General features: G+C 34.7%; 1 protein-coding gene across 1 annotated transcript in view; it reads left to right on the top strand.

Moving 5' to 3' along the window:
- The window catches only part of LOC145294017 (autophagy-related protein 2 homolog B-like), a 252530-nt gene that overhangs the window by 74989 nt on the left and 158693 nt on the right, over window positions 1-18848 (top strand). The window contains exons 10-12 of the mRNA XM_080140978.1: window positions 5038-5103; window positions 10088-10346; window positions 14288-14474. Of these exons, the coding sequence (XP_079997104.1) occupies window positions 5038-5103; window positions 10088-10346; window positions 14288-14474 (512 nt within the window). The remainder of the gene's footprint in view (window positions 1-5037; window positions 5104-10087; window positions 10347-14287; window positions 14475-18848) is intronic.

Below are 18848 nucleotides of genomic sequence, written 5' to 3'. Positions count from 1 at the left end.
CTTCTTTCCAAAAACTGCAGGCTTGTAGAACTCTCTTCCTGCTAAATGTTTTTCTCCTACCTATAGCTTTGGTCTTTTCAAGACAAAGGTCAATAGATATCTCCTGTCTTTTTAGCAATCATCTTGTGTTCTTGTTATTTTTTTTTTACATTAAGTGACTTCATGCCTTGTCTGGAGTGATTTCCATTAAAAACAATTCTACATTCTAGCAGTCCATTGTTTTTGTTATAAGTTGAACTCCACATTTACATTACAGTTAGTATTCTTTATAGGCATCTAGGAATGCTTACGGTGTGTACAGCTCATGAGAACATTTTTGAACTGACAAAATATTATAATTTATCTAAAGGTTCAGAATGAACTTTAAAAACAAATAAATAAAATGAATCAACTATAATCGAGGACGACCCAAAGGTTCCCTTTTCATTGTCTACTACACAGAGATGCAAGTGAGAGTGTCACTCACTTCTCTGGATTAATCCACTTACCCTTGATCCTCACCTTATAATGTGGAGGGGTTACCTATGTAGAATAGGGGCTGCGTTATCATCAGCATATTCTAAACAGGTTATGTAAACCACTAGAAAGTGTAAAAACGCTTAACTAATGAAATCGCAGCATCCCACAATTGGCAAACTGTATCTTTTATTGATTAAATATTTTTGACAGTATATTTTGTTTATTAAACTGTTGGCTCCCTCCTCTCGATGTTTAGAATGGCTTTTTGTATAATAATGTTATTTCAGCACATATATCTTTTTTTCGTTGAAATTACCATACAATAACTGTCTTTGGTTATAATTATGTTTTTTCCTTATTTTTTAACTGTTTGTTAGCATTTTAAACATTGGTCATCGTTTTCTGTAAGAATAAATGCAAAAGCTTTTGTTCAGCACCTACTTAAAAATTGGCTAGCGTTTTCACAAGAAAAAAAAACAGTTTTCATTTGGTACCTTTTGAGAGTTTATGTAGGATGCCCGGAATATGTCAATGATAAATGGTCCCTACTCGATATAAGTACTGCAGAGTGTTTAGTAAGGAGACATCCAATACTATTTTTGGTATGACTTGGCTGGGGATTGAACTTTGGTCTCCTGAACTATTATCAAACCCTATAAAATTCAGCTACAAAATATGAATGCAAGAAACATGATTATTTACAGACTATTTGTTTACAATGTACATGCCTGCAAAGAAAATTGACTTATAAATAATATATATATATATATATATATATATATATATATATATATATAAAAGTGAGAATATGTGTGAGAGAGAGGACACTTTTCAACCTATATAGTCAACAAATTTTTGATTTATAGACTTGAATTTTGTATATAGGGCATTGAGACATATGAAAAACTTTTTAATCCATTTTCATCTGGAAAAAAGGATTGCTAAGGAGTCAAAATTGAAAATTGGTACGTGGGTGTGATCAGATTTTGATCTGTTTTTCAACTGTTTCACAACTGCGCATTTGCAGACGTAAAACATGATAGCTTCCTTATGTTAAGAATAAGTAGGTTGGAAAACACTTTGTAAAGATTGTGACAAGTTGGTCTAATGGTTATTGTACTGACTCACTGTCTTTAGGTCTTGGTTTTGATCTCAGCTTGAGTATTTTTTTGTGTTACTTACAAGTGAACTGTTTAGAAAAAATATAATACTCGCATACACGCCTCAGTTTCTTTCCATTTTTTTCTTTACTTCATTTTTTTAAAAGGAATTTAATGTTACATTTAATATTTCGGTTTATAGTAAACAAGAATTCTGCATTAATTAAAATATATAATTTATGCATATTTTACGACCTAGCAATACCGGGCGGCCTGCTAGTGTATATATAAAACTGATCTTATTTTTATGTATGTCTGGGGAACAATCTCCGCCAAACTACTTTGTCTATTTTTGGTTTACAGACTTAAAACTTGATATATAGGGAATTTGGACCTGTGGAACAAACTCAGTTTGATTTTTAGCCTGCAAAAATAGCTGCTAAGGGGGTCAAGATTGAAAAATTGGAACTTGGCAGGCCTAAGTCGATTTAAAGTGCTCCTCTATGTATGTGCAAATATACATTTATATTTTAAACTGTGTTAATTTTTTTTTTTTTCTTTAAGTTTTCATATCCATTTGTCTTTAGATCATATGGTAGCAAATATGGCCGGAGAGCTAAATGTTTTGGTTTTGATTCTAGCTGATGGCAACCAAATCATATTTTTCTTCTTAAACTTTTGAAATCATTACTATATATTGAGTACAATATAATAATCAATAGAGAATTGGCTCTATAATAATAAATAAGAAATCTGCAAAAATTAAAATATATTTAACAGTATTTTATGATAGGGCAATGCCAGGTGGCATGCTAATATGTATACAAATGTGTGGTTGCTGCAGAAAATGACCCAACAAAGTTGACATCAAACCCAACTACCAACCAATCGCTGATAAGATTTTCTAAAAATTGGATTTTTAGCATCAATGTTCATTTGCATCTACAAAATAGGACATCTTGGTATTGAACCTAAGTCTAAACATGATATCCATTTTTTCTTCTTGTTCTTGTTCTGTTTATTTAACATCATTCTTCCTTTGCTCAGCGGTCAAATGTGTAGCAGTCTATAGTATAAAAGGCAAAAGTGGCGCGCGTGTTTTTGTATGTCCAGCAAAGGCTTGGGTGGGGGGACTCGGGGTGGGGGGTACTATGTTTAAGAACTTTTTATATACTCCCTAGATTATAATATCTCAGATTTACAAAAGAAGGTCGTCTCTATCTTTCTATCTTTTATTTGAGTGACTTTTACAAAATTCAAGCTATTTCTTCCCCTCACATGTTTGTTTGGCTTTTTCGTATAAAAGCGAAACTGAATCCGGAGCAAATGTCCTGCCTTGATAGAGTTCAAAATAGACTTCGTAGCCTCGTAGGAGATGTCCTTTTCTCCTCCTTACAACCTCTATCTCACAGAAGAGATGTTGCGAGTTTGTCTCTGATGTATCGTTATTTTCATGGAAAGTGTTCAACTGAGCTTCAATCTATGGTCCCCCCTCGCCAAACTTTCACAAGAAACACTCGTCTAGCTGTAAACACTATCAATAATTTCCCCCACTCTTTATCTGTGCCTAAACCTAAACATAGATTCCATGAACAAAGCTTCTTTCTTAGAACTGCACGCCTGTGGAATTGTCTTCCGTTTTCCTGCTTTCCGGCTGACTACAATATCGTTGTGTTCAAGTCTAAGGTAAATAAGTTCTTGATGAGCCGTTCCATATAAGTTATTAAATTTACCAAATTTTCATTACTAATGATTACTATATTGACCAACTTCTACTGTACACTCTTTAACCCTTATCCTTGAGTGGCCTCTGGGCCTTGATAATGTGGTGATGCCTTTGTAAAAAAAAAAAAAAAAAAAAAAAAATGCATCTACGGGGCACTTGTGCCAGAGACGTCAAGAAAGGCAATCAGCTTTGATCAATGTGGGGAAAACTCTTCATATCAGGCAATTGCTATTCATTTGGACACTCCCCTTTTTGTGGAGAGCTGATTTTCTCAAACATCTTGGGGAAACAAACAAATAGGGTAGAAGAAAGCGTAAAGCTTAACTGGCTTGAAGCCAGAATTAACTGTGTGATTTCATTTCTCTATGGCGTGATGTTTGACCTCGTTAAATTTGAACGCTCGAGAAAAGCAGGCATTTGGTTATGCACCTGCGTTTTTTAATCGTTTAATTTGAACAATTTTCACTTCCTCTGCCCTCTTAACATAGCGGTAATATGTCACGTTTTCTTTCACTTTCTTTTCTGACTTCACCTCAAGGTTTCGGGTTCGAGCCTACCTGCCTACTAATACTTTTTTTTTTTTTCCTTTTTTTCACATTCTTTTCCTTCTTCAGTTGCCTTTATACCAATTTTTTTCCTACACACACACCTACAAACACCTAGGCAATGCCAGGCACCTCAGCTAGTCACAAATAAATTAAAGATTTATTTTCACTTGGGAATCACTGTCCTTGCTAAGCAATTTGGCTACACATTGACTAATCAGCTTGCAGGGCACACTGATTCGATCTGTTCCCTTAACAACTTTTTTTAGCTTCCTTTGGGAATCATGGTCAGTCAGCAAAGAGAACCCAGTAAACATCAAAGAAAGACCTCTCTTCCCTCCTCTGTTATATAGATATATAGTTTAGCAGTATCTCTTCTGTGAGATAGGAGCTGTAAGGATAAGAATAGGCCATTTACAACTAAATTTCAGAATCAATTTTATCTCTGAACTGACAATGAAGAGGGACAGATTTGACAGCACTTGCATTATTATGCTTCTTAACTCGGTGGAAATTTTGCATTATTTAATTAAAAATTTGAAAATTCATTAAGAAAATGTTAAATGTACCAGTGTATTTAATTACAACTATCTGATATTAAAAAACAGTTTCTTCAACAAGACCGGAAGAAATTGGCAATCTTTGGCAGCACTGTAAGATCTCAACAATGAAAAATAAAAAATAAATATTATCTGTATAACCCTGAGGAAATCTCATGGAGCCAAAAATTTGGATTTAAAAAAAAAAATTATTTATTTGAAAAAAAAAAACCCTGCATCGTTTTATCTGGTTTCTTAATAGATTTGCTTCTTATTTTGTGCTTTAGTTTACATATTCAACGAGCAATGTTTTTCTGACAAAGAGAGGAAGAATTGCTGTTTTTTTTTTGGTCGGCTATTGTTTTGAGTGGGTGTTATGTAGAAATTTGAAATCCTCTCATAATATTCATCATCACTCAACTGTCTATCTATCTCATTAACACTTATTCTCAAGTGTTTTTGTTTTTTACCTCTGATAAGTAATGACTCATAATTAATGTAAAAAAGGAAAAATTCTTGTTTTAATCAATAATTTCATGTAAAAAAAAACAATTTCACATAATATGAATATGCAAATGAACTTCTAAATATTTCATCAGATAGACCACAAAACTGTATTAAATAAAGAAACTAAAATTTAAAATGTTTTTTTTTTTTTATTATTTCAGCATCTGGAATTAGTTCTTCCACCAGATCCCGACAAAACTCCCAATCTGGTAGAAGAGGATCAAAAGGTTCTTATCTAAATATTTATTCATGAAATTCTATTTTTGTGTTTGTGAATTTTTAAGATAATTTGTATTATTCAGATTATTGCTCTCATCTTGAGTGTTATTCTTACAACATTTCGGATGATGTAATCTTCAATCTGGGCACTTGGGATCTTCAAACTGGGCACAGGAGTGCTTGAGTACCACATATGCCTTTGCAATTAGATTGGGGTGACCTTCTTCTGATGGGTTGAGGGTACCGGATTGACAGTTCCTGGCTGCTGTTTCTGACTGGTAGTACAGGAACTCTAACTCTTTGGTAGCACTTAGAGCGACTGCTCCATCAACAGTTGTATAATATCGGGATGTTTGTAGTGCCATGTCGCGCATGGAAAGGGACCCTGCACTCATCCCCGATGGGCTTTCCTGAGGCCACAGTCCTAGTTGAAGAAAGGTCAGCTAATGGTCTACTTGTGTTGCATGTTTGATACCCTGCATAACCTCTTGTTCAGCTCCCCCTTACCTAACTGAAACTCTTTAAAAACATGATGACAGTACAATAAAAAAATAAGCTTAAACCAGGCCTAGGGACAAACAAATCCAACTTGCCTCCTCCCTTGAGGCTTGCATTCACTAACATCCGTGGGCTTAGAACTAATGTAGGTGATGTTGAAGCATTTCTCCTAACAAATACCCCGGATATCTTAACATTAAGCGAGACTAACCTACACTCCTCCATCCCCTCTAACTACTTTAACATGCCTGGCTATCTCCCACTCTGCCGTAAGGACTCTCACAGACATATGCACGGAGTCTACATTCGTAGCACCCTCCCCCTGACTAGAGAAACAAACCTAGAAATGGACGATCAAGCCTTTATGTTCTTTAGACTAAACATACAACACAACATTAGCTACTTTTATTTTCTTTACCGCTCTCCCTCGACCCAGGACTGCACCATAATAAACAAAGTCTCTGACAGCATAGACACAGCACTCTCCCTCGACACTAGCGCACAAGTACATGTATTTGGTGACTTTAATGTTTACCACAAAAACTGGCTTGGATTCTCTATTTACACAGATGCAGCGGGCAGCACAATACATAGCTTCACTATATCTCACTCCCTATCACAAATGGTTACGTTTCCAACCTGTTTCCCTGACCAGCAAGAACAACACGCATCACTTCTAGATCTGTTTCTGACCACAGTTACCGAGGATTGTATAACAAAAGCTGACAGCCCACTCAGGAATGCTGATCATGCAGTGATAATAGTCGAAATCGCCCTAAACTCTAGACCCAAAACTGAAGAGCCAGTGCTCAAAACAACGAGATATTATAAAAAGGCTGACTGGGAAGCCATCAGAGATCTTATCAGAGATGCCCCATGGGGAAATATTTTTTCTCTTCCTGCTGAACAGTGCGCAAATGAGACCACTGAATGGTTCAAAACAGCAATTGAAGCACATGTTCCCATGCGGAAATTTTATAGCAAGCCCCACTCTCCCCAATGGTTTACTTCTACTTGCGCAACTGCCATTGCTCAAAGGCAGCATACATACCACAGATTTAACCGACATAAGTTCAGTTCAAACAGACAGAAGTATATAGAAGCTAGAAGTAATGTTAAGAAAGAAATAGCGACAGCTAAGAGAGAATTTACTGAAACCACTAAAAAACACATCGAAGCCCAAAAATTAGGAACTCGTGACTTCTGGAAAATCTACAACAGTGTAGTAAATAATGGGCAATCAACAATTCCCCCACTAACCAACAATCACGAGGTTGTTTGCTCAGCAACCGACAAGGCTAATATGCTTGCCTCAAATTCCACACTGGACCCTTTCAACCACCCCCTTGCCTGACTTTCCTTTGCGAACAGACGCCATGCTAGACGATCTAAAAATCACCCCTGCTCAGGTGCATGCTATCATAAAAAGCCCTGACACATCAAAAGCATGTGGACCTGATCTCATCCCATTAATGAATCATGCTTTCCGGGCTGTTGGAAAACTGCTTCTGTTGTACCAGTATTCAAGAATTCTGGCGAAAGAACTGATCCATCAAATTATCGCCCCATTAGCCTCCTCCCACTTTTCATCAAAATATTTGAGACCATAATTAACCATGCTCTAGTCCGTCACCTTACAGATGCTAAACTTCTGACTGACAAACAATATGGATTTAGACAAGCCCGTTCCACAGCAGACATCCTCACTGTAATCTCTGAACGTATATACCATTCACTGGACAAAGTGGGGGAGGGCAGAGCGGTAGCTCTAGATATATCTAAGGCTTTTGACAGTGACAGGGTATGGCATGAGGGTCTCCTCAGGAAAATTAAATCATACGGTATCACTGGTAGAATACTTAACATAATTAAATCCTTCTTAGATAAGAGAAAAATCCAGGTTGTCCTCGACGGTTGTACATCTAAACAATATGATATAAATGCGGGAGTGCCTCAGAGGTCTATCCTTGGACCTCTACTGTTCCTGATATTCATAAATGACCTCCCCAACAAAACTGCCTCTGAGATGGGTATATATGCTGATGACACCACACTCTATAACAGGCATGACAGGAAAATAAATGAACACATAACTAAAGAAATGGCAAAAACACTAGAGGATGACCTCCAATGGAATGGGGACAAAAATGGATGGTCACATTCAGTGCTGCCAAGACTAAACTAGTTTCCTTCAATAATTACAAGAAACCTTCTCTGCCACCAATAGCAATGGCCAGTGACTCCCTGTCTGAGAGTACATCTTTCAAACTGCTTGGCTTAACGTTCACAGGAAACATGAGTTGGAATAATTACATTGAAAACATTGCCAAGGCCGCTGCGAAGAAGGTAAGCTTTCTCTACTGTGCTAGAAAACTACTGATACCTGAAAGTATTCTGTATCTCTATAAGGCCACCATTCACCCATGTATGGAGTATTGCTGCCACATTTGGGCTGGTGCATCTGCTGCTAGTCTCTCGCTCCTAGACAAGATTCAAAAGAGAGTCGCCAATCTAATAGGCGCTGAACTTGCATCTAAGTTTCAGCCTCTGTCCCATCGACGAAACGTTGCATCCCTTTGCCTGTTCTACAAGTATTTTAATGGTGAATGCTCTGATGAACTGCAGACACTTGTGTCCCCACGACGTAGACACCCTCAACAAACCCGACAGGCAGTTAAATCCCACCCCCATGCAGTAGAGATCCCTAGATGTAAAAGATCTTTCTACTCCAGTAGTTTCTTCCCCAAAACCGCTAGACTCTGGAATTCCATTCCAGGTCCCTGCTTCCCCAACTGTACTGACATGCAGAAGTTCAAGTGTAACGTGATGACATCTTGCTGCCCAAATCCCAACATAGTGCCCCAGTAGTTGCTGCCCCTGATAGTAGCCCCCTACACCAAAGTGGCAATGTGCCTTGTTTAGGGTGAAAATGTAATAATAAAAAAAATTTTTTTTAAAACTCTCTTCGGTTGTATCATGGAACTCAGGAATCTGCATGAAATTTCGATCTAAATCCTGTATTTAATCAGCTATGATTGAGTAGAAGTTTTAAATAATTTGTAAATCCGAGGAGAGTGTCACTTAGAACTGAATTTTATTTGGTACTTTATTAGCTACACCAAAAATCCTTATTGGTAAGTAAAAAAAATGTCATCCTAAAATTATATGCAAGGATCTGAGGCATAGTAGATAAAATACTGAATAAAATTTATTTCTAAGTGACTAAAAGTAAAAAAAGGTGAAAAAAAAAGAAAACAAAAAAACTCCTGCCCAAATTACTGACTCTTAATCCCTAGTGGCTGAAAATTTTCTTTCAAAAAAGAAAGCTAAATATTAAAATGGTTGAAACTTTATGAAAACAAAATAAATTAAAAAAAAAATGCTTCAACAGTTTCTCTAATGTTTAAAAATTTAGATATTTTGTTAAAATAAGATTTAATTCAAAATGATTTAACTGAGAAAGAGAAAAGTTCTCCTGCTCAGAGAGTTGGGAGCAACTCAATGTTTTTGTGATACTTGTAAACATTGGGTTCACAAAAATGCATTGGAAGTGCAGATAGGTTGAGACATGATAATCAGTTTGTGTACAAGAAATGTATAACAATGGAAACGGATGAGAACTTAAATGTAGAGAAAGTATATTTGGATTATTTTTTGTTTTTTTATATTTTTGGAATCTTTAATCAGATTACTTATGGCTTCTACCCTTCGGGGCCCGTAGTACAGTGGATAGTCTCTACCATTCCATTCTACCATGAGCATTGTCTGAAAATAGTGGCTTTAATCTTACCTAAGCAGGCCAGAGGATTAGTTGTCCAAAACGTGGTGAGACAACAACAACAACGATGGAAGGCAGTAATTACTAGAGATAATTTACAAGACTCAGCATTTTTATCTGGTCGTGGTTAATCATCTGAAGAAGGCCAGAGAATGAGTTGGCCGAAACATGGTAAAACAACAACTATGAAAATTAGGATAACAATACATAAAAAAAATGAATACAAATATTTGGATATTCAAAGGTTTTATCTTGATGATGTTATTCAAATACAAGGAAAAGCCGGTGTTAATGTGATTACAAGAGTTAGGATTGGATGAAGTACATTGAGCGAACTTTTTTCATTACTAACTAACATAGTGTTACCAGTATTGACCTTTACAGATTATTTAAGACTTCTACTTAGTCATGTCTGACAATGTGCGTTAAATAAAGGGTTCCTTTCAAAATTCCATAGATTCATAAGTTCAACAATATACACCTGAAGAAGATCAGAAATGACATCAGCTGAAACATTGTGAGAATGACATCCAAGAAAAGAACAGTAATCTGAATAATTTGAATGATACAGATTTAAATGCAATTTATACAATGCAAGAAAAATGGTAACAAACAGGGGACATCTAAGCATGAAACAAGATGGAAATAATAAAAATTATAAATTCATTGTATCTATTTTGTTTGCAAAATATTTATACTGCAATTCTTTTCAACAGATCCAGTCCAGAAGCTGCTTGATGATCCTTCTGTGGAACTATCCAAATTACGACTTAAAATGAGCTCATTAACCATGACAGTCTTGCATGAAAACCCAACCACAAGTTCTGCAGTAGAGAAGGAGCCATTTGAGAAGCTGAAGAAGATTAGCGCAGCGTTCTTTAGCAAAATCAGGATGATTATCGGTGATATGATACTCAGTGATATGAAAGACATTAGGAGTAAAATATCTGAAGCCTGTTCCTATGATCATCTTGGGTAAGTTTACTTTCTACATTTATATATTAATCCCACTTTATCAGATCAGGCTGCCTGAAGATATCGTTTTTTCTTTTTTATTTATTTAAATGCATCAAACATTGATGTTATCGTTTTTCATGTCTCTTTGCAATATTTGGCTGCAATATTTTTTTCTCATTTTTCGTTCAAAACCCACAAATTAGATTTGAAAGTTAATTAACTTTAATTATCCCAGCTGAACTTTAAAAAGTGAAAACACGGAATCATTACTAAAATGCAATCCCTTCTGTAATCCAACCATTTTTGGTACAAATAAACTTAATTCTGACTTACTTGTCCACCAAGTTTCAGTTATAAATGTCCAACAGTCTTTGTTTTGTCACCGTTCAGTGTTAAGCGCATCTGAATATCATGAACAAAATTGTCAATAACTGACACACTCCTTTCATTAATTTTGTGATGGCCCTCTTCAGTCCAAAAATAGTCTGGAGATTGTTTGATTGACATTATCTTTGAGATAATGAGATAACTCTACAGATAATAATCTGGGTGGTTATGATCCGGTGAGTGTAAAGCCATTCAGGATTACACCTCCTACTAATTAGACAACCACTAAAGTGTTCCTCTCATTGAACATCAATAAAGATCAAATTTAGTCCTCTCATATTCATCATTCCTTTGTCTCCAATCATTTAAACTTGTTTAAAATTGTTCTTAAATGCTTTCATTCTTATTTACACATTTTGCCTCTTATCCAGTTTTACCCTGATATTACAAACTGCTTGTAATGAAAAGACAAAATGGCACAATAATTGTATTATTTACTTATGTGTTAGATTTTAAAAAGACAGTATACCAAAAATCATGCAAATTCAATTTTCTTTTCTCTACCTTGCAACCTCTCTCCCACAGAAAAGACGTTGCGAGCCTATCCGTGTTTTATCGTTATTTCCATGGCAGGTGCTCGTCTGAACTCCAATCTCTGGTCGCCTCTTGCCAATCTTTCACGAAAAACACCCGTCTAGCCGAATCCACTGTGAAAAATTTCCCCCACTCTTTATCTGTGCCTAAATCAAAACATGGATTCCATAAACAAAGCTTCTTTCTTAGAACTGTACATCTGTGGAACTCTGTTCCGTCTGTCTGCTTCCCACCTGACTATAACTTGGATGTGTTCAAGTCGAACGTTAACAAATTCCTAATGAACCACCCCCTTAAGTAAACACTTCATCAAATCTCCACACTAATGTAATGTACTTGCAATAACCCTTATCCCTGAGTGGCTTCCGGACCTTGATAAGAGGTGACCACTGTGTAAAAAAAAAAAAAAATTCATCATGTGTTTTTTTTAAACAAGAAAATTCATATTTTAATGGCAAAATATCTCGTCCACCATTTTCTGCTTATATTAAGATCAAAGGTCATAACTTTAATTATCACGCAGTCATCATAAGAATACCAGCTAAAAATCATTTATGGATCAAATTTGATTTCATTTTATAAAAACAAAAAATACTGGATGAATTTGCATAAATTTTGGTGTAGTCTTTTTTAACCTAAGTGTAAAGTGGAAAAACGCCAAATTTATATATATATATATATATATATATATATATATATATATATATATATATGTACACACACTGACATTAACATTTACAACAGCGATGGTGATTACAGTTCTGAGTCTTTAAGATGAGGAATGATTGTTGGTATTATTTGGATTATTGTTATCATTTTAACACTTAAGATGAGAACAGTAGTTCGAATACTTCAAATAATACAGAGATGGTGATATTGTATAAAGAGTTGTAATCTTTGGTTTAATAAATGTTTGTGCTGTTATTCATGTGTTTTTTTATACATAGGAGTCCCCACTTATCAAGGCTCAAAGGATAAGGGTTAAAGAGTGTAAAGTAGTCAATGGTACAATATCATAATAATCATTAGTTGTGTAAGTTTGGTAAATCGGATTACTTAAGGGGAACAGCTCATCAAGAACTTGTTTACGGTTGGACTTGAAGACAACCATATTGTAGTCAGCTGGAAAGCAGGCAAACGGAAGACAGTTCCACAGGCGGACAGTTCTAAGAAAGAAGTATTGTTCATGGAATCTACATTTAGGTTTAAGCGCAGATAGAGTGAGAGCCATTATTGATAGTGTTTTCAGCTAGATGAGTGATTCTCGTGAAGGTTTGGTGAGGGGGGGGGACATAGATTGGGGCCCAGACGAGTACTTGCCATGAAAATAATGATAAAGCAGAGACATGCTCGCAACGTCTCTTCTGCGAGGCTAGAAAGTCTATTTTGAACTTTCTCAAGGCAAGATAAGATTTTTCTAGCAGCTCCTGCACAAATGTGATAACAATACTCTATCCTTGAGTGTATCTGGTTCTTATATAGGTAGAGAATTGCATCAGCAGTGAGATATCTACTGGATCAATAGAAGGATCCCATCATTTTTCCAGCAACCTTGGCAATGGATTTAATGTATGCGTTCCATTTCAGATCAGGAATAAAGGTCAAGCCCAGAAGCTTGTCAAAACATGGAGCCTCCCCAAAACAAGGGGCATTCATTTCAATTGATGCCAGATGGGTATCAGAGTAATGCTGATGTAAAGATAGAAGACATTTCCAGCTATACCATAGCTGAAGATCTTGTGAAGTAGACTTTTATGCCATACCCTATCAAAGGCCTTTGATATGTCAAGAGCAATTGCCCTAGAAAGGAAGCCTCTATTGAGATTTGCTAATCCTATGAGATATAACCATAAGCATATCTGCTGTAGATCTAGCAGAATGGAAACCATATTGCATGTTATTGAGTAGATTATTTCTGCTGGCGTGGTTGACTACTTCTCTATTTAATATTGATTCCAGATTCATGACGCACAGGAGACTTATTGGTCTGTACTGAGAGGGAGATGACCAATCACCTGAATTCTTAAATACAGAGCATACTGATGCGATTTTCCAGGGTGTTGAGAAGCAATTCTCCCTAAGACAATGCTTAAACAGCTTTGTAAGTATGGGAGCTAGTTCTGGTTGAAGCTTTTTGAGCACTATAATTGGAATGCCATCAGGGCCAGTTGCTTTACTGAAATCAAGGTTTTTAATTAGCTTGGCAAAATCATGCACGTATGTTGCATAGTGTGTTTTCTGATAGAGGAGGAAATACGGCAGGTTGGCAGCTTTGGCCGCATAGGGTAGAATTAGCTGCAAAGTTCATAGCAAAGAGTTTGGCTTTGTCTGATGCTGATGAGAGTACCTCAAGTCCATTGATGATAGTTGGGATAGAGCACACGCTTCTGTTCAGAATCCTGTTTGCTATTTGCCAAAACTGGTGGGAACCAAGCCACTGGTCAGCCACTTTGGACTTAACGGACTGAGGAAACAAATCTCATGTTCTTTTACAGCGGTTGCTGCAAATAATTTATTTTTAAATCATACTAGAGGGGGCGGGGGGCTTTGCCCATTCATAAAATACACTTAAATATGATATTTTAATTTGTCCAGATTTCGTATATGTTATTATTATAGAGTCGTGATTCCTAAATAAAAAAAAAAGTATTTGGGTGCCATAAGCTAGAATCGAAACCGAAAGCAAAACTGTAACATCAAAAGCTGGCGATATTACTACTGCACCAACGTGACACACATATAAACAACATGCAATTGCAAATTACAGCTAATTAAAAGGAATTTTTTCGAACATATCTCAATCGTCAAATCGAGGAATATTTTAGCATTTATTTTGAATTTATATCCATTCAAGCATTTCTATAAGAGAATCTATTTATCACACTGAAGTTTGAAATATTTTTGTTATTAAATGCCCAGCCATTCTCATTTATTAATAATCTAACACGGTATGAAAAGCAAATACAAATTAGTCATTGTTTAATCTGTTTAATTAATGATCAATGATTTTATATTTGATTTTTATTTTTGTTTTCCAGCATGATTTGTCGATCGATTGTACTGGATTCAAGTCAGAAATCCTCAGCCAACCACCACAGCATGGCACTAGATTGTTCCGTGGTGCTCATGGATGTTGTAGAGTGCTTATTTGACAGAGATAATAGTACTGCACCCATGCACGGATTCACTCTGCCCATTGACCGCAAACTACCCGAGTATTGTGAGGTAAGAACGTTTTATATTGTATTCTTTATATAATACATGATTGATTATGTACAGGTGTTGGACAAAATAATCTATAATATATAGCTTAATATAATATATAATTATAATATAAATCTCATTGTCTGTTTAAATGTATGTATGTATGTATGTCAAATACTTTCAACAGAGGCGACAGATTTTCACGAGATCGGTATCATTTTAAAGCTCGATGTCTCGGATGACAAATATCGAAAAATTGGCCTAAAACATTAATTCCTTCACCCTCAACTGGGCAGTTTTCTATAAGGAGAGTCGATTTTTTGCGAGCCATTTTTGCAAGTCATTGTATCGGTTGGATTGACTTTGCCTAATTTTAACGTTCCAAGCATATGGAGTAGCAGTAAGATGTCAGCTTTTCTTTCACTTTCTTTTCCGCCTTCGCGTCACGAGTTCGAGCCTATCTGCCTACTAACAGATTTTTTTTTGCTCAACACATACCTCCAAACACCAGGACAACGCCAGGCATGCAGGCTAGTAGAAAATGAATAAAAGCAGTGATATTTTTTTTTTTTATGGCTGCCCTCTTTTTTTTTTTTTTTTTTGACGGATCGACCCTTCTGATGACAAATATCGAAAAATTGGCCCAAAACAGTAATTCCTTCACCCTCAACTGGGCACTTTTCTACAGGGAGGGGTCGCTGTTTTTGCTGATATTTTTAAAAGTCATCCCCTCTTCTTCGATTGTCTAGCCTTAATTTAAACCTATGTCACTTCCGATTTGGCGATGGATGCAACAGCAAACATGTCACTTATTTTTTTCACATTCTCTTCCTCCTTCACAATACAGGTTCGAGCCTGCCTGCCTACTACCACTTTTATTTTTTTTGCTCAACACACACGTCCAAACACCCGGACAATGCCGGGCACTAGGCTAGTGTGTCTAATATATATATATATATATATATGTATAGATAAACGTTCTGTAGGTATAAAAGAATAATTATTTAATTATAATTATCAAGCCCCTTCAGGAATACTTTGGGATGGGTACTGTCTGGTAAGTATAAACTAAGGGGCAGTCAATTACCATTCCTGCAACGTTCACTACTTCCATTATTTGAACACTCTGGATTGTCTAATGTCTGCGCTTGAATTGTATATTTATCAGTTATTAATTTTCATGGCAATTGTTTGATAGCCCAGAGGTAGAGGCTTAGCAAATGGAATCGAAGGTGGCTTCATGGTTGGGTTTGAATCTTCCAACCAGCAGGAATCGTGATCTTAGACTGATGATTGCATAAGTGTAAAACACTAGTGTCTGTAAGTATAAAAGAATAATTATTGTTAAATTAACTAATATATATATATATAGAGAGAGGGAGAGAAATCGCTCCAGATAAGGTATGAAGCCACTTGGTGTAACAATTTAAACAAGCCAATGATAAATGTTATATGGATAGATTCCAATCCAAAAAACAGCAATTCTTACTCCCTTTCTCAGAAACATTGTTCATGGAATGTGAAGACTAAAGGACAAAATAAGAGAAGCAAAAGTTATAAAATAATTATTGCTTCAATGGTATCAGGAGAGATAATATTGGAGGTGCTCAATATTACAAATATAGCTAAATATAGTTAAGAGTTAAGAGATATATAAAAAAAATTATTCTTCAATCTAATTTTGTGTTTGTACATATTCTTTTCATACATAGTACAATGTGTGCGTGTATGTGTGTGTATATATATATATATATATATATATATATATATATATATATATTAGTGGCCTGGCAAGGCCACAGGTGAAACAACCAAAGCAGCAAAACTGAAGCTGGCCTGACAGCTTCAGTTTGGCTGAAAATTTAAGCATATTTTATTGGTTTGAAAATATAGGTTCTTTTTTTACCAATTATCATAAAATTTTAACCATAGAATAGTATTATAATCTTCAAAAAGCCTACAAATTTTCATGTAGTTTCATCCCATAGAACCAAAGATATGAGCATTTCAATATTCAATTTGGCTACCAGTATAGATATATCCATATATATATAAAGATATATATATATAGATTGATGGACAGATAGATATACCACCTTTTTTTGGCAATTTTATAAGTTCCAAATCTCAGCAACTATTGATCAGAATTTAACAAATGAAGGCTCGTTGGAAAGCTAATGACCTGAATTATGTAGTGGGCTATGTGACATGTGCCCTTAAGATCACACAATAAGGGGATCATCCATCATCCAGAGCCTATTTTTGGCACTTTTTTACAGCCATAAAATATTATTATCATAGTCATTTGTTTTCCTAGTTTTGCATATGAATTACAAAATATCTGATATTTCCCCCAAAATCTCTAGTCTTGATAGAGAGGAGATTAAAACTTTCTGTTATGGTTTCAAATGATCTGAAATAACAGCAAGGATAGACTTGATTCCAAATATTTCCCATATGTTATATCTCCCCTTTTTGGTTTTCATACACAAAGTAAATTTCACAGTGTATAAGGATTATTTGATAATGGAGATATTCATGGATATTCATCCAAAAGATGGGAGATATAACATATGAGAAATATTTGGAATCAAGTCTCCCCTTGCTTTTATTTAAGATCATTTGACACCATAGCAGCAAGTTTTAGTCTCTCCTCCATCAAAGCCAGGGGTTTTGGGGAAATATATATACTGTACAATAGTGTTAGTCAAATAGTCAAAATTAAACCCAAATAGCAATCTGTCTAACATCTATTTCATTTTTTTGTTAGCTTTTCCCATGTTATAGGCACAAATATATTTTACATTAGTTCAATTTTTTTTTCTGGCAATATTTATTCATCTGGTTAGGAAAATTGCTATGGTGGAAACAGATTTTTGAAGTGCTAGTGCCGGTCAGAACAAAAGCAAACAATATAATATTTAAATTATCTTTTAAAATAATATTTACAAAAATTTGTTAATTTGATATAATTTGATTAATTTTTTAAATTTACTTTACAAAATTATGCTTTCTGTATGGTTATATATAATTAAATTTTTGGTTAGCATTTTTCTTTTTATTACAGTATTAAAAAAACGTTAAAATAAAGCAAAAACAATATTACATGTAGACTGTAGTATTGCAAACGGTTTCTAAGTTGCATTTTTTTCTCATTAGAAAAAAATGCAACTTAGAAACCGTTTGCAATACTACAGTCTACATGTAAAGTTTTCTTTAATTTTAAAACAGCTCAAGAAAATCTAAAATTTAAGACTTAAGTAGTTAAAAAATATAGAAATTCAGAGAATCTTATTTGGTGACTTTGAATCAAATTTAATGTAAATCTGAAATATTTGAATTTTAAAATGACAATTTTTGCACATATCCCTCAAAAAAAAAAAAAAAAAAAAAAAAAAATGCTCTAAAGAAATTGAAATTTGGAATTTTTCATAATGTCTAATACCTCTTATCGTTTTACGACATTGGAATATAACAAATGTTCACAAAGTGCTTTCACTGCCTCTTTTCTCCCTTTTTTTATAAAACTAAATTAAACTAAACATACCCACTCTGATGCCTCGCAGCTGTATTCCAAAAAAATCATAAATAACTTTATTATATCCAAATGGCAAGAGCTATGAACTCATGCAAAAACAACAAACTTTACCCAATCAAACCCGTCCTCAAAGAATGGGAAAAAGTTAGTCTCCAACAAAAAAAATGACAAGAAAAGTAATAATAGCAAGACTTCAAATAGAACATACCACTGCCACCCATTCATATCTACTAAAAGGTGAAGAAACACCAAACTGTATACCATATCAAGAATCCTACACAGTAAAACATCTTTTAGACAACTTCATAGAATGCAATCAAACACGAATAAAATACTATCAAGAAAATAATCTGAAAGACACTTTTTACAAAGTTGATCCCAAAAGCCTCTTAGAATTTCTAAAAGAAACAAAATTGTACAACAAAATATAGTTAAAAAAATCATCTAAAAAAAAACAAACAAAAAAAACAATATATAATTAGTGCCAATCAAAAAGCATTATTTCTACTTATGTTTCAATGCCAACAAAATCTAGAAAAATAAACAATAAATAAACAAAACAAAAATCCTTTCTTTAGCATTAAATAACCCAAAATGGTTTATATGTTAGTAAAATAAACCAACTAAACTAAACTAAAAATTCATAATGGGCAGGTGATTAGTTTAGGTATGAATCCTTCTATGTATAAAAATATATACAAACATGGACATATGTAACTTTATACACTTGCATTCTTTAATATTAAAATTTCCAAAAAAATGAATATAATATTGTGTGCATATTACTTATGTTGCCTAGAATATATATTCCAAAATTCATAATGATGAGTTGATTAGTTTAGGAGATTATTTTGTAC

The sequence above is a fragment of the Euprymna scolopes genome, chromosome 15 (genome assembly GCF_053919585.1).
Source record: "Euprymna scolopes isolate OS-2025 chromosome 15, ASM5391958v1, whole genome shotgun sequence".
Lineage (NCBI taxonomy): Eukaryota > Metazoa > Mollusca > Cephalopoda > Sepiida > Sepiolidae > Euprymna > Euprymna scolopes.
This window is presented reverse-complemented; position numbering and strand designations above follow the sequence as displayed.